This window comes from Lasioglossum baleicum, chromosome 1 (genome assembly GCF_051020765.1).
Source record: "Lasioglossum baleicum chromosome 1, iyLasBale1, whole genome shotgun sequence".
Lineage (NCBI taxonomy): Eukaryota > Metazoa > Arthropoda > Insecta > Hymenoptera > Halictidae > Lasioglossum > Lasioglossum baleicum.
Genome location: NC_134929.1, coordinates 10,640,625 through 10,656,589, shown reverse-complemented (window position 1 = coordinate 10,656,589; position 15,965 = coordinate 10,640,625). Strand labels below are relative to the sequence as shown.

At 39.1% G+C, this 15,965-nt stretch overlaps 3 protein-coding genes across 5 annotated transcripts; 2 read left to right on the top strand and 1 right to left on the bottom strand.

Moving 5' to 3' along the window:
- The first annotated feature begins 164 nt into the window (after positions 1 to 164).
- Positions 165 to 2,272, top strand: LOC143211852 (uncharacterized). Its single transcript, XM_076429910.1, has one exon. The coding sequence runs from the start codon at positions 189 to 191 to the stop codon at positions 1,476 to 1,478; it is 1,290 nt and encodes a 429-aa protein (XP_076286025.1). The 5' UTR covers positions 165 to 188; the 3' UTR covers positions 1,479 to 2,272.
- L(2)05287 (WD repeat-containing protein l(2)05287) lies at positions 2,066 to 15,659 on the bottom strand. Its single transcript, XM_076429807.1, has 15 exons — positions 15,308 to 15,659; positions 14,403 to 14,604; positions 14,127 to 14,305; positions 13,937 to 14,056; positions 13,671 to 13,858; positions 13,445 to 13,603; positions 13,182 to 13,375; positions 12,924 to 13,108; positions 12,701 to 12,861; positions 12,436 to 12,622; positions 12,187 to 12,365; positions 11,525 to 11,697; positions 11,269 to 11,454; positions 3,217 to 3,329; positions 2,066 to 2,406 (listed from the first exon to the last, which is right to left on the bottom strand). The coding sequence occupies exons 1-15, from the start codon at positions 15,436 to 15,438 to the stop codon at positions 2,208 to 2,210; spliced, it is 2,556 nt and encodes an 851-aa protein (XP_076285922.1). The 5' UTR covers positions 15,439 to 15,659; the 3' UTR covers positions 2,066 to 2,207.
- LOC143211954 (uncharacterized) lies at positions 7,239 to 11,165 on the top strand. Of its 3 annotated transcripts, none has more exons than XM_076430149.1 (3): positions 7,239 to 9,121; positions 9,224 to 9,382; positions 10,530 to 11,165. In XM_076430149.1, the coding sequence occupies exons 2-3, from the start codon at positions 9,284 to 9,286 to the stop codon at positions 10,647 to 10,649; spliced, it is 219 nt and encodes a 72-aa protein (XP_076286264.1). In that variant the 5' UTR covers positions 7,239 to 9,121; positions 9,224 to 9,283; the 3' UTR covers positions 10,650 to 11,165. The 3 variants fall into 3 exon arrangements, with proteins under 3 accessions (XP_076286264.1, XP_076286257.1, XP_076286271.1); XM_076430142.1 differs by having other exon boundaries at positions 7,243 to 7,878; positions 8,643 to 9,382; XM_076430156.1 differs by having other exon boundaries at positions 8,082 to 9,382; positions 10,545 to 11,165.
- Positions 15,660 to 15,965: the final 306 nt, after the last annotated feature.

Genomic DNA, 15,965 nt, shown 5'->3' with positions numbered 1-15,965 from the left:
TTCGATCGAATGTTTGAAGCCCGAGATGTGGCTGGGCACCCGATTTTATCACGGGATTATTTGTCAGCAAACAAGCCGAACGACACAACAGGCGGAAAGATTCCTGCTATAAACAAATCAAACCGCGCGATTTAAAAGGACATGCATGTGACGGCTACCGTGCATTTTCACGGTATTCATCTTCCATTATGTCTGAGTCGAAACTGCAGGTTCCAATAGCAGCTGAACAGGCAAAGAGTTCGCTAAGAGTCAGCTCTCGGGCGAACGCGTTCCGCAATGTGCTGACATTCGAAGAGGTTCAACAGTTAGCGAAGGATTCGCTGGGCCCTGAAGCAGAAGCGCAGAAGCACTCTCTGCGCCAGTATTCCGATGGGAAACTCGGCTTCCTCAGTTCCCATCAGCGGCTCTCTATCGAGGCGAAGACCAAGACCGGAGAGACAGAGATGCTGACCTTCTTCGTCAAAGTTGTGCCGTACGACCTGCCAGTTCAAGCCGAATACGTGATCGGCAAGTGCGTCTTTCTGAAAGAAATGATATTCCTTCGCGACATAGTCCCCGAGCTGAAGAAGTCGTACAACGCCGAGCAATGGTCCCCGCGTTGCTACCTGGTCAAGGATCACCTGTTCATCTTCGAGGACCTAGGCGCCAAAGGCTACACCATGCGGGACAAGCACTCGTTCACCAAGGAACTGGTTGTTTCCAGCTTGAATAGTATCGCGCGGATGCACGCGTCGTCTCTTCTAGCGGAGGAACGGCTCGGTGTTTCTTTTAAGAAGCTATACCCTGACGCTTTCGTGGAGAACTCGTTCGCTAGGACCGGCAAAACGAAAGAGTGGTTCGACACCGGTATCAACGCCATCGTCGCTATTGCTGAACAACTTGGCCTCGACGCCAGTCAAGTGCCGAAGGCCTGCCAAGAAGTGTTCGCTGGTCTGGAGATGTCACCTACCAAGAGAAACGTCATCAGCCACGGAGATCTATGGGGAAACAACATGATGTTCAGCAACGAAGTACCTCCGAAGTGTTTGCTCGTGGATTTTCAATTGTTGAGATACGCACCTTTGGTACACGACGTCGCACAGTTACTATACCTTTGCACCGATCGCAGCTTCAGGAAATCCTCGGAGGAGACTATGCTGAAACATTATTACAGCGTGCTATGCGAGACTTTGAAGTCAGCTGGAACACCCATAGAAATTCCACCTTGGTCCGAGATCGTCGAAGGATACGAAGAACAACGGTTAGCAGCCGCGGTCGCTGCAGCTACGTTCTTCCACACTGTGCTGATGGACGAGGATTTGGTCGAGGAGCTTATGAGCAATCCTGTCACCTACAACGAATTCGTGTTTGAGAACAGAACCGAAATAGTACTCAAAGTCATGAAAGAAGACCTGCGATATCGGAAAAGAGTCACGGAATCTGTCGTCGACATTGTGGATTTGAGTTTGCGCTTCGATCAGCTCCCGAAACCGTCGTGATACTCGAAGAGAGTCTGTATCACCTATTTCTCAGCTCTTTCCTTCTTCGTGTGAAACAAAACGGCAGGAGAAACTCGCACGCTTGCGTAACGCAACGCACCTTTACTAGGGTTTGCAATCCCGCGCCATTTTCAACCCCGCGGGTCTAAGGATTTTGTTATTCGATCTAATGTATATATTTGATAAAGAAACAAATTTTAATTGTTAATAATTATGAATATTTGTCAGATACCGTGTAATAAATACTATACACAATAGTATACAAACGTTTTAATCCTCATGTTCCGTAACCTATTGTTTCATATGAATAGACAGCCGATCTTTATGCAAAATAGAAATTTTCTATCTGAATTGCAACGAACTGGGGTGAAATAGAAATTTATTTTCTTTCTTAATATGGTTAACAGGTTGAAAATAATATAACAGTATTTTTAAATTCTTCTAATGTTTTCACTGTTTTCAATTACACCTTCTCAGTTTTGTTATATAAATGCATAAAATCCGCTGTCTACATATAAAGTTGGACAATCGATCACTGGATATGGTAGTACTGGACGTGAAGGAAAATAGAAAATTATATTTCACGACATCGTTTCTAATATTAAATACTAACATTAAAAAATGTATTTTTTAAAGCTAGACAGAATTACTTTACAATTAGTCGCGTGGTCCGAATCTCAGCCCATGGACTTATTAACTATTCAATGCGATATAATGAAGTTATTCTTGTTAATGTTCGATGGTCTCAATGTCCTCTTCGTCAGGAAGTATAGCTCTTAAGAAAGTCCAATCATGGTCTATTACTTCCACTTTCGTCTCGTCTGCATCGTTGTTTACAACATCGGGAGAAGATTCTGGTTTCATTGGACGTGCGGATTCGCTCTCGCTCTCGTCTGCTGATTCGTCTTCACTGTTTCCTTTATCGTCCCTAAGGAAAGAAGAAAACGTCAGGCGAAAATCTAATTAATTTATAGTATTCGCTGTGATTGAACTCGTCTTGAATGAAAAATGCATACAGCCGATCACGAAAATACTGGAACACAATATCATTTTGGATTCTAAGCTGTGTATTCTAAATGTGTATGTTAAAGTAAAGTATACAAGCATGTATACACTATGTATTCCTAAACAACAGCGTGTTTAAAAATGCAGAATATTATCTCACAAAAATATTGGGACACTATCGGTTCAAGTTATAAAATGAAAATTATACCTTCCGTATGATTACTTAATACTTTGTTGGGTATCCTTCATTTTTAATATAAATAAATAATTACTAATTATTTCTTGCAAATAATCCTTGCTAATTTTACGCCATTCTTCTTCTATCCTGTTTTTTAATTCTTCACAAATTCTCAATGAGATTTACGTCAGGGGATAGGGGAGAGGGTAGCAATACTTTTGCACAATTGTACAGCAGAAAATTTCTGCGCGTTTCGGGCCTTATGCTTTGGGTCATTGTCTTGATAAAATTCAATTACACGGATGGTATAATTTTTATTTTATAACGTGAACCGATAACGTGTTTCAATGTTTTTGTGACATAAAATTTGGCATTTTTTAGATTGTTTCTTTTATACTAATGCAATTATTAATAAGGAACAAGCAGTTGTTTAGGAATACATAGTGTATAGGTTACTTTAACGTACACAGCTTAGAATCCAAAATGATATTGTGTCCCGATACTGTGTTCGACTTTAGAATTCAAAAGAAATTCCAGTGCTTTTCATCAAATTACCTGTCGTGTTTGCCTTCCACTGATTGGGTTTTCGCCGACATCAACAGAGAGGTGATGAAAGATGTACAGAGCAGTTTCATAGGCGGCAACGTGTGGGCCGAGATGCTCAGCAGCTGAAACATTAATAACTCCCACTGTTTTCTCGTTTCGCAGATTCATGACTGATTATTGTTTAGGAAATGGTGGTATCCACCCGGTATGGTTGTGATATACTTTATTTAAGTAGTAGTAAATACAGGCCTGTAATTGAAAGAGACACGTGACGGGTTTAAAGTGCGTTCACTTTGGCTGCGCACATAACCACGTCCGATTAGTTAATTAGTTTTAAGGCTGACGCAGGCACACCCCCAAACGAAAATTTCTACAATTCCTGTAATCTTCTACTTCAGATCTAGGTTGACACGTCTCTTACGACCCACACGAATCTTCTCAGAATACACCAGTTTTCGCCAGAAAGTCGCGCGAAATACGCGAGTGTCATCCGCGTCAGTGGAATAACAAGAAACATTGCTCAGACACAACGCATTCGCAACTTCTAGATGCTTCCTACTCTTCGAAGCCGTCGAATTAGCTAATAACGCTTTCAATTGTACCGGTACCAATGCACAATAGAGTATTGCATAAAGAAATCTGCGAGAAAATTTGCGAAGAACCAAATTAGCATCGGAAGTACCAAACGGACCAAACAATATCCCATTTTATGTCGTCATCTACGTTGCTCAAGTCATTAAGAAATATCCTGATGCTTTGTCGCGGTACTTGAACTTTTTAGAATTTTCTCATAACGATGCGACACAGTCCACCATTTTATATTAGTGAGAGGAACAAACCGTTTTTCGTTTTATTTACATTTTCTGTGAATATTGTTAACTCTTCTATTGTATTTGGTTAAGGTGTATACGGGGTGGTTCTGAGAACTGGGACAAGTTACTGCTCCTTTTTAAGTGAACATAGAAAAAAATTATACATATAATCCAAGGGATCATCCGTATGATCTAACTAAAGCATGTTTAAAGAAACGCAGAAAATGGGAGGATTCGTGTATGCACCGCAACGAGGACCATTTAAAATGTCATGATGACGACATTAAATTGGACGTAACACGTCGCGACGCGTAATTAATTAGGTGCGTCCACGTCTGCGGCGGTGCGTTCACGGCAGTCGGATATCCGCTAACTCACCGCTTTCGTTCTTACTTTGCTAGATGCGTCAGTTCTGCGGAATTGCCTGAACTTAATTGTTTACCGTCTTCCATGCCTCTTTGCACGTTCTTTTAATGTTCCGAACACTTGTCCTGCGCACGTCTACGATGACCTCAGACGTGCATTACCTTCTAGTGAATTATTGACTCAGACGTTAGCGAAATTGGATCCAACAGATACGCTTCTACAACTCAAACATTTCATGAAAATTGAAATTTTCGTATTCCTGATTCTTCGTTGCGGCACCTTTACTCTTTCTGCTCCTCGCTATACATAGACGAATCTTAAAACTTCCAGCTCGTAATAAGTTTGTTAATAAAATGAAGAAAAAAAGTAGCGCAATTGCGAGCAACGGTTTAATAAATTCTAGCAAGTTCTGTTTAATATTTATTCATAGAAAGCGATTTCACCTTGGATAGTTTCCGATCCGCCGCCGCGTGCTTTTCTCCCGTTAAACATGGCGGAATGTGTGCCGAGCGTAGGAGGGTCTCGATTTCAATTAAATTTTCGATACTTCGCCATGATTAATATGCGATGCTGCTGTTCTACCGGCTCTCGAAGAATCAAACTTTCGTCGGAACGTACCTTCATACATTCTCGTTACAGCGTACAATGGCGGACGTGGTTTTCGCTCCGGAAATGTTTGCAAACGTTCCGGTAAAACCAGGTCAGGACGAACCCTGTTGGGAACGCTACTGAACAAACTCTTATCTCCCCCGGGAACTGCCCCGATTGTTACGTTACCTATTAATAAAATGGCATTCATCGCGTTCGACTGAAAGTTCGGTCGCGTAGGCGAGTTCAAAGCTGATTACGCGGGAAATCGATGCTTCCGATTAAAATGGCGAACCCGGAAAAATGATAGTAAGCTATATCATTCGCACACTTTCACATCTTGCACTAAAATTATTTTTTTTAATTCGTTAACCACAAAAATTATTGGAATACATACTCAGTGTACGATTGTTGAAAGATTATTTGGACATGTAGGGTAAAGGTACCAGTTACCGGATATCTAGTGAGGACTTGGAAGTTTTTTATTAATTTGAAAGCATTCTGTCATTTATTTTGCATTATTTGTGGTAAAGAATCGTTAACCTTTTTTCTGTATCGCCGAATTTCTCTGGACATATTAACGAAGTTTTGGCCCCATTTACCGGACACAAGAAATTTGTGATAAGTAGACTGCGGATGCAATTTTCAATTTTTGTAGACGAATTTTAAGAAAGTGGAACGAAATAGAATTTTATTTTCCGTGGTGGTAGTCTTTTTAGGTCTGAAATAAATTAAAATCGTACTAAATTCTGTCATATTTTATATCCTAGAATTTTTTGAAAATTTTCAAAAGCCATAATTGCATAAAGATCCGCAGTCTAGCGATAAGGATATTTGTAATTTATACGTAGGATAAAAAAAGGGATCGATTGGTTTAATAAAACAAATTCCAGGTGCATCGGTGCATCCACATAAAAAATAAGGTCATAACAAGTTAGGACGTATTATGACATATGATTTCTTCCTCTACATAGAGCTTCTATCAATAGCCGCCATTTCTATGCCGAAACTACGAATCAGAGTTGTGCTAATTTAAATACGTAATTTCATTACATTGTATTTTATATACACAGTATTTGAATAACATTGTAATTGCATTACATCATTCGAACCTTTCACTTCATTCAATTGCTAATTACGCGAATCATGAGTGTAATCGAAATACAATGTAATTGGAATACAATGTAATTGAAATACAATAGAATGGAAATTACTTATTGTGTACATTACTCGCTTTATGTGAAAAATATCTTTCATTTCTATCCGTATTCCTATTATGTAAATAGTGTTACTTTTTTCTGTAGTAATTTTGTCCTATATCTTTCTACAATTTATATTCCTTTTCTGAAACGAACGTAATAAATAAGTTTAGTTTTCATAGCACAATATGAATTTGTGAATAATACCATGCTCATCATTGATACTAATCTTTTTCTTTATTTTCCCACACATCTTATTCTTCTGTATAATTCATAATTACACTGCACTTTGTGATTGTATTTCAATTGTAAAAACGAATTATGTTGTAATTTAATTGAATAAAAGATCAGAATTATAAATTACATTGCAATTTAATTGAATGAAGCGACTGAATTTCGAATTACGAAATAATTGAATACAATGTGATTGAATTACTTCGTAATTATAAATCGTGAAGTAATTAAACACAACTCTGGTACGAATCAGTGAGAAATTATCCAAAAATGAGGATCTCCTCGCAAAAATTTCAAACGGGAAATGAAAGAGGGTGGTGCTTAGTTGAAAGGGGTGGATACTTTGAACGCCGAGCGTATACTGAATTCGTTCACGATGGCCGACGAGAGTAAGCCACAGCAACACAAACATTCCTCGGGTATCGCATATTACACCCTCTATGGAGATTAAAGATACGGACGACGGAGAGATTGAAGACAATAAGCGAGATCGTTTAAAGCAATACGAACAATCGTTTAAAATTAATTAGGCGGTGCGTCCACGTTCTTCTTAATGCCATCATTAGCGATCATGCGGCCTTAAGGACCGCCGCTCGTGATGATCCTTAATTTGCTTAGCCTCCAGACTAAGCCGGTCTCCAAATGGGGCAAGATTTAACTTTCAGAAGAGCTGATGTTATCGCGTTAATTCGAACGGCCACGATGCTCGCGAACTTTAGACGTGCACTTGTTGCGCGTACCCGTGATAACAACTCCGGTTGAAACTTGCTATATTGATTTTGCATCGAGCCACGAAACTTCGAATGCCCCGCCTTCGAACTTCATTGTTCTCCGGGCCATGATACCGTAATCTGCCCGTTCGCGTCCGCGAGTACGATTACGACTGGCGATTTTAACCCGCCATTTCTACCGTGCTTAGCTCTTTCATAATCACTCCTTATCATCCTCCGAGCTGAACTTTCTACGGCTGTTCTTACTCGAGAAATCGCGTGGTACTTTTCACTACGTCAACAATAACACGTCGCACAGTGCGGACAAACCTGGCATATCTCAATACTCATTTATATCGCGCGTTGTACGATCAATTTCTTTAGTCGAAACTGTATATTAAGAGGAAATTGTTATAATTAATTTTTTTTCTAATTTATTAATTCTATTATTAAATTTCAAGTGCCGAATTTTGGCTATTTGTCCGCACTGTTCGTCGAACGTCTTCACACGTCCGAAGAAGAAAAGACAATGTTACTGATAAAGTGGTTTACCGAAACTGTTGATAAAGAAAATTTTAAAAATCAGTAAATATTCTGCCTCTTTTTGAAGATGAATGAACTCTTCCTTGACTATATACCACAGTGTTATATTTTATTCGTGTAGAGTGTCGTGTTTTATATCCGTTGACTTCATTGAAAAGATTTTCTGTGTTCGAATTATTTTCATAAACATTTTACTGCCAGGGACAGTATAACCCGAAGGTAATAAGTAGACAGCGGATCTTTATGCAAAACAAAAATGTTCTACCTGAATCGCAAGAATCTGGAGTGAAATAGACATTTATTTTCTTTGTTAATGTTTAATAAATTGATAATAATTTAATAGTACTTTTAAATTCGTCTACTGTTTTTACTGTATTAAATACTGGTTTTTGTCATAAATGCATAAAATCTGCTGTCTAGTAATAAGAAATGTAATCCTTTGCACTCGGAGTTATTTGAACTCGAAAATTAAACATTCCTTCCGAACATTCCTTTCGATGGATATGAAATCGATGTAATACCTCATACAATACTTAAATGTTTAGTAATTGACTACACTCCCGTCCATAAATCACCAGGCACTTACGTATCTCAAACAATATGGTAATTATTAGATGTAGCTATTATACGACAATATTTTGTGTGTGAATGCGAAATTAAAAAATATTGGAAAATGTTGGAAAAAAGATTGAGAAATTGTGGGTCAATTACGGACAGCTCCAGAAGTCAAATTGGAAAACAATTGCCTCGCTTAAATTTTCAAAATTAGAAAATATAAGAATAATAATTAAAATTCGCGTGTTCTCTACATTCGGAAAAATGAGTAAGTACCATTTTTATTTCACAATATAGGTCGTTTAATAACAAAAAATCGTCTGCATCCAAATTCGAATACGTGTTTGGTGACTTATTGGCAGGAGTGTAGATACCAACATGTTTAATAATGTAAACAATATTCTGAATAATGGTACAACAATTTTTAGTGGTGACTCCGAGTCACCGTTCGAGTGATAAGGGATAAAGCATCGTTTCTAGAATAAATCGAGCCGCTTCCATCGTGTTCAAGCTACTTCGGAGTTCGAGTGAAAAATGAGACAACGAGAAAAATCTGGTTTTATATTTCGAGATTCAACGGGGTGGGAGGGTTCGTGGAAGACGTCCGGGAAGAACTGTACGATTCTTTGAACGATGCGTGTCGAAGATTCTCCGTGAAAGACAATGCCCTAGGTCAGAGGGACAACTGAAACGCCGTGAGAGGGTGGGAGTGCGGAGAAGCAGCTCCTATATTAAATCATGGCGAGGCCACTTCTCAAAGTCAGTCCTACGTCGGGCGTTGAAGCAAGGAACTCTTCCCTGGACAACGAGTCGTTCTCGCTTGAACCTGTCCTAGTGAAAGACGGTTTAACAGTGATACTGTCGGACGCCTAATCCAAACAACGCAGTGTCGAAAAAAAAAAGAAAAGTAAATTGAACAATCGAAGAGCAAAGATTATTTAACAACCCTCTGCACACTCTTCCCGGGTAGACCCGGCCGGCCTGTAATCCCTGATATTTTTCATTGAAGGAGGGTGTCGGGAAAAGGTTGTTCTCTGCTGTCGAAGTGACTCGAAGAGATTTGTCGGGCATGAAGTTGACATCGTGGAGTTTTGTGTCGTGCATCTTGGTGTCTATGTTGTTCCTGGCGGTTATTACGTCCGGATACCCTGCCAGCAACCCGGAGATAGTGAGTACCATCCTCTATTCAGTGAAATTCGCCGATTAGTGTTGCCGATTCGTAGGAACCACCTACAATTCAATTTCGAGCCGATGCATGGAAAAATGATTTTCTTAGTGGAACAACTTTCGGTCAGAAAAATGTTCGGAAAAATATTTCTGTCCTCGCGAGGCTCGCGGATCGTGCCCAACCACGTGTTGAAAGTAATCGTTGGCCAGCAAGTAGCTCAGGGTCTTTGACTTGCAAGCTTCCGTTCCTCGCCGCGAATTAGTGAGTAGAAAACGTGCAAGTGTCACGAGACGGACGATTGTGTCTAGAAAGACATAATTGCGAAACGAAGCGTCGCAGAAGCGGCTATCTGAGAATCCGGGTGTCGAGGTTGTACTCTTAAAAAACAAAATACTCTATCCGTACGACGCAGTTCGTTTTAAAAGTCGGGCCAAGCGATAATAGTTACAAATCGCGCGGCGACGATTCGGACGATCGCCGAATGTTATCGTCGAATGGCGCAACAGTTTGCATTGACAAAATAGAGCGGTCAGATTACGGGGAGAAAATGTGTCCCACACGTGTTCACCGATAGAAACACTTCGCGTAAGATGACATAATTCGGTCATTGATATTCCGATTGAAATGACGAACTATGTTTATTTACAAAAAACGAACTCTTATCGAGTTGGACTATTAATACTCGGTGCGACTTCGTTTGTGTCAATGCAGAGAATGTATACATCGGAGACAGTCGATATCAGCATTCGGATACAACTAAATTGAATGAACATTCGTGAAGATCTACAGGATCATATTCTTTTTATTATAACATTTCCATTGTCCGTTATCGCAATAAAATGTTGACTGTCTCCGGTGCAACGCGAATATAAATAAAATAAATGCGAGGAACGATAGCACTGCAACTATAAAATGGACGTTGATTGCGAATCAATGGTTCTTTTCCTCCGATTCTTGTATTGGTATATCTAATCGAACTGGGCTGTAGGTGGTGTAAAGTATTGCGAACGTTGTTGACGAGCGCGAGTAATTTTCGAATAAATTACAATTAACCTCGGTACGATTACCATGGTTATTTATAATACGCCGGCGTCGCTGGCCGCGGTTCACAGAGCTTTACTAAACCCCACCAATCGTTTTTGTTAAGATGTATAACTTGCAGGCGATCGAGAGCATGCGACAGATCCCGCAATGGCACTGTCTCCGCTACAGAAAGTTTGATCTGGTGCGTCGCTGTCGGAACTACCGTTTAGGGAGGAAACACTGACAAATACAAAACCGCCGGTACCCCGGGCCAACGACCAGCAACAAGTCCCTTTACTCCAAGCTCCATCGACCAGCCGTACTGAACGTTCTACTGCACATGTTCAAATTCATTTGAACCGCCGAGATATGAACCGAATCGATTAGAACACCACTGTAAACTATGTAAACTGTACGTAGCTGACGCAACAAAACAACATCACTCGCGCATAGAATTTACTCTTCATGGTTCCAACAACACTTACTATCAAGACTGTCGTCGTAAGACCTATATGCTCGCGTTCGATCCCCTTCTTTGTATAGATTAAAAGCATTATGAAAGCGATAGAGCTTAATGAATTTCTTACGACCGAACACGCTGTCGGTGGAACCAGCCCCTTCTTTAACTTATTAATATTATTTGTACTTCTGCGTTTTATAATTATTTGTACAATACCATACGAGAAACTGTACATATAGATGCGCTTCGATCTCATTCGAGAATGGGAACGTGTTACAGAATAAAATTATGTTTTCTTTTTATTGCACGTTAGTCACTTACCTTATCGGTCCCGCTATAGTAAGTTATTCTATTCCTTACGTGTACCGTGTATATTAATGTTAACATAAACTTCATCACTTACCTCTTCTACCATTCCCCCTTTCGATGTACCCAGTTGCCCGTGAACATACGGCGTTGTTTTCTCATTCTCCGCAGTGGTCTGACCTGCTATCATGTTGGCGAAAGCTGTAGCGGGTACGGAGGCATTCGAAGACAGTATCTCTAACGATATAGTCACCTCGGACTCTGGTTCCAGTGTTAACAATTCCTATGTACATGCAGAATAAATAAATAACCTTCTTCGTTATCTATGAATTTTCTTGTACAATGTCACATACTTGATTGGAATCTAAAAAGTATAGCTGCGACTTTCGCTGCCATTTTCCGTAAGAGGAGTTTCGCTTTTCCTGGAGATGCGGTATAAAAGTAGCTCCCAGGATAGAACTATTTTTCTCGACAACATCTTTCCTTGTGTACACGAGCGATGATTTTTGAGGTGTGAATACGTACACTGGAACAATGAAACATATAATAAAAATCGTGCCCACATTGAAATACCTTTTTTAAATTTAGTTTTCGAAAAGGGGAGAATATCGAAGAGTGAAAATCTATTTTGTTTCCAACACAGAAATTAAATAGTTCAATGACACGCGATGTGTTTCAGTGGTACTCAACGCTGTTACGCAGTTGCGTCAGCGTCGCACGACAGACGTACTCGATTAAGTAAATAAAATGGAAATACTATTATTCGGTAGTAAAAAGCGCTAGATAAAAGGTCAATCTAGGCCACAGTCGCTCCCAAATTTCCTATTCTTACGTTTACGAGGCGTAATTTGCATTATTCGGAAGCATAAAGCTGCGCATGTATCTATTTTCATGTAAATTATGCCTCGTAAACGTAAAAATAGGACTTTTGAGAGCGACTGCGGCCTAGATTGATCTTTTGCCCAGCACTTTTGCAACTTGAGCACAGATCGTATAAAAAGATGTAGAAACTTACACGAGTTATCAGTGGTAAAAACAGCCATGTAAATAGATTTCGAGTCAGCTGCAAGAGTTGCAACGTTCAAAGGCACACTCCATATCAGCGTAAGGGATAAAGTATTCCAAACAGCGATATGTTTTGCGGAAGTTGTTACCACGAGATGACAGGCCTCTTGCTTTCCGAATTCGATTCGTCTAATACAATTAAAAAGATAACGTTAACATACATGTAACTGATATCGTTGTTTTATTTGATAAAACTTACGTTATTGGTTCATTGCATCGACTGTGAGTAAGACTACATTTAAATGTACAGGTATCGGGTATCCACATTGTCACGCTCGAATCAAAACCAATACCAACTAATGAACCATCTATCGAGAATCCGGCATCCGTAACAGGTAGATTTCTATAATCCCCTATACTATGACATTGCCAATGTTTCGTCTTCTCTAAAACACATATGATCTTGTAGTTTAATAATACCGTTTTACGACAGCGTATTAAGAGAACGTATAAGCTCTACATACTGTACATAGACGTAGATTCGACCAGATGCCACAATTTGAATTTTTTATCCCTGCCGGTTGTGACAGCGAGTATTCCGTCTTCGTCGAATGTGATCGGTTGAAAACGCAATGCATTCACGCCACCCTCGTGAGGAAGTTCGATGGATGTGTTTAAAGAAAATCTATGAAACACACGTCAAGTTTTATAACGATCGAATTGAAGAGTGTAATATTTTATACTTACAACTGCTTTGTGACGTCAAACATCCAAAACTTGAGTCTAACTTCTATGCAAGATAATTTATCATTCCGTTCCTCGACTGTAGCCATCCAAGTGCCGTCGTCGTTTAAAGCTATTTTCGTAACTTCTGTGTTTACAATGATCACGCTACGCTCTTGAGTCAAAAAATTTTGCGCTGTAATATTTATCTGAAAAACATGAATACTTCAATATATCGTATTTGTTTGTCTCCTATTGGTAGCGACATATAGGAGTACTCACATTGTATAATAAACTCTTTGTGTGGGTATTATAAAACTGAACGTGTCCAGTACGACTGTTTAAGACAAGGGAACCGGTACGTGGATCCACGATGAGACCAGCAGGGAATAAATCTTGCGAAGACAAGGCTACGCCCCACGTAAAGTTCTGTATTACAGAGGTCAATTTTCTTTGTGGATTTACGACTACAATTCCTGCAAATTCAATCGAGTATTAATTTGAATCTCCCGGAAGTAACGGACGTAACGGTAATTAAATAGTACCATTGTCCAAAGTAGAAACGGCAACATATAAATTATCTGGTGCGATGGTAAGGTGTTTTATAGGAGCTGGCAGTCGTGGGAGAAATGATTTATGTTGCGTATGTGCTAAAACCCATTTTACTAGTACACATTCTCCTCCCCCAGTGTACATATGACCACCTACGATTTGTATAGAATTATTTAAACTTTTAGTTAACCGAATAACTATTGCAAGTTCTGTACTTACCCGATTTACTAAATGCTATTTCTGTTACTGGTAATGTGTGCCAATGGTATACCGCTGTGTAAGGTCTTGATTGGAACAAACTTTTCCATACCACTACACGACCGGTTGAATCTCCTGTGGCCACGCATTCTTCTTCTGGATGTCCAGCGATACATGTTGGTATTCTACCAGTTTTGCCTGTCTTGTGCCTACGATTGTAAGATACAGTAATTTTTAAGAATATCCTATTGAATAATAATATAATTTTTATGGAATTAGATACGTACAATTTATCTACAAGATTTCTGGATGGATTTAGAATGTGCAAATCTACATCGTAAAGAATCGCTATTAAATTCTCCCCATGATTCCCAATTATATCAACATAATAATCTTGGGAATTAATTCTGCAACGATCGATGAGAACATATAATAACGCGAAATAAGTAAATCTATTGCTGGTACAGTTATACTTACGATATACAGGTAGATTTTGCACAAACTCCGGTATCTAGGTCAAATAAAAGTACATAGATCAATTTGTTACATTTCGAAATATAAGTTATAAGAACTTGGCTTAACTCATCTCCTTTATGAGTCTTATAATTTACAATGTGAAAAGTTTTTACTTTCGGTTCTTCTTGGAAATTCAATTTCTGTATAAAAAATATAAAGCCGTTAGCGAAACTGTAGAAATACTATATGACAAGGATGTAGCTTCGGATTATCGAAAAATACATTTAATATTCATACTAATTTTTTAGTGATAATGCCACTTTGACAACTCCAGAAATTCAGTTCCCCATTCTCTGTACAGGCAATAATGGTATTAAAATTTTCAGGATGTACAATTAGTCCGCTAATCCGATGACTTGCTGGCTCTAATTCCTTTACAAAATCTCCGGTTTGCGTGCTATAAGCTCTTATATAGTGTTTCCATATTATATACAGTGTCCTATAACAATGAGATGCTGTGTTATTTAAAACTGCGCTTTTAGTGATTTAGTTCAGTGATGAGCAACCCATGGAAAGTGAAAACCTAATACTATACGCGAGCCGCAACCAAAGCAATATTAAATACTTTGTTGCGCCGCCAGCTCCAATTCCAGTCTGTGTTCACGCTTTTATTACAAAATTATATCCTTTTGATTGGAAAAGACAACACCTTATATCGCCAATAAACATTCTTTTACCATTTTATCATCACAGAGCGTTTTATCTTTTTTGCCAAAATCTGGCTAACGAGGTAACTTGCATGAACTACTGTTTCTGCGGTGGATGCAGTACTTTCAAATAAATTTGGTGGCTCCAAATTTAAATTCGCTTGTAGTTAATCCGTCATGTCCCTGTGTAACATTTGCACTTGCATTAATGCAAGTAAAAATATAATCGTATATGCAACTATCGATAAACTGCCGATGCTCATTTTGTATTTTGTAAAATACGAAAATACTCGATCGTTATACGAACAATGCGTTTTCTGACGCAGTTCAGCGAAGACTATCGTATACTAGAAAAAACAGCCGGGAAGTAACAACAATGTATTGAAAATCGTGAACGAAAGCCCACGGGCCGCCGGTTGCTCATCACTGCCATAACTGATACATAGACATTAGTAAAACGTTAACATTGTACTAGGAATGAAAATAAAACCTTACTCTCCGTCGTGAGAAAAGATTGGCCGGTGATCAATTATGCTACCTCCGCCTTTTCTCGCCAAAACTAAATCGTCTACGTCTATTACTTCGGCGGTTGTGGACGCACGCCGTGCGTTTAACTTCACATGCATTTTGTCGCTTGATTCCTGATGGATTCACGTGTTTGATAACTACACTCGGTATTATATACCCCATACATCAATGGTACGCCTACGTACCAGTTACATGTATAAAAAAATTTATATTTTGACAATTGCACGTGGTATGATCGAAATAACCAAACCAAACACCGACCACATGGCTTGTCTTGTATCCGCGGAACCTAGACGAACTTCACACGACACTGGTACAATCGTATTATGAAAAATACCTAACATGATGCAACTTCAAGCCAGTACTTGGATATTGCTCACGCAGGAACGTATCTACGTTCTAAGTTTGTGATGAAAGTAGAGGAAAACTATTACTGGCAGGAAAGTACCGGAAGAGCTCAGAAGTTTATGTGTATTATATATTATATGTACATACATATTAAATTTTAATACAATCCACACATGTTATACTTCATATTTAAAAATATATACAATCATAACTTTTGCGAAATTATGCGGGGTGACCAAGGTACCCCATTTTAGCCACATTGAGCCTCAAGCCAGAA

Coding starts and splice junctions, on each gene's coding strand:
- LOC143211852 (XM_076429910.1), top strand. CDS start 189: ATGTCTGAGTCGAAACTGCAGGTTCCAATAGCAGCTGAACAGGCAAAG.
- LOC143211954 (XM_076430149.1), top strand. CDS start 9,284: ATGAAGTTGACATCGTGGAGTTTTGTGTCGTGCATCTTGGTGTCTATG. Junction 9,383..10,529: donor CTGCCAGCAACCCGGAGATA/GTGAGTACCATC, acceptor GTTTTTGTTAAG/ATGTATAACTTGCAGGCGAT.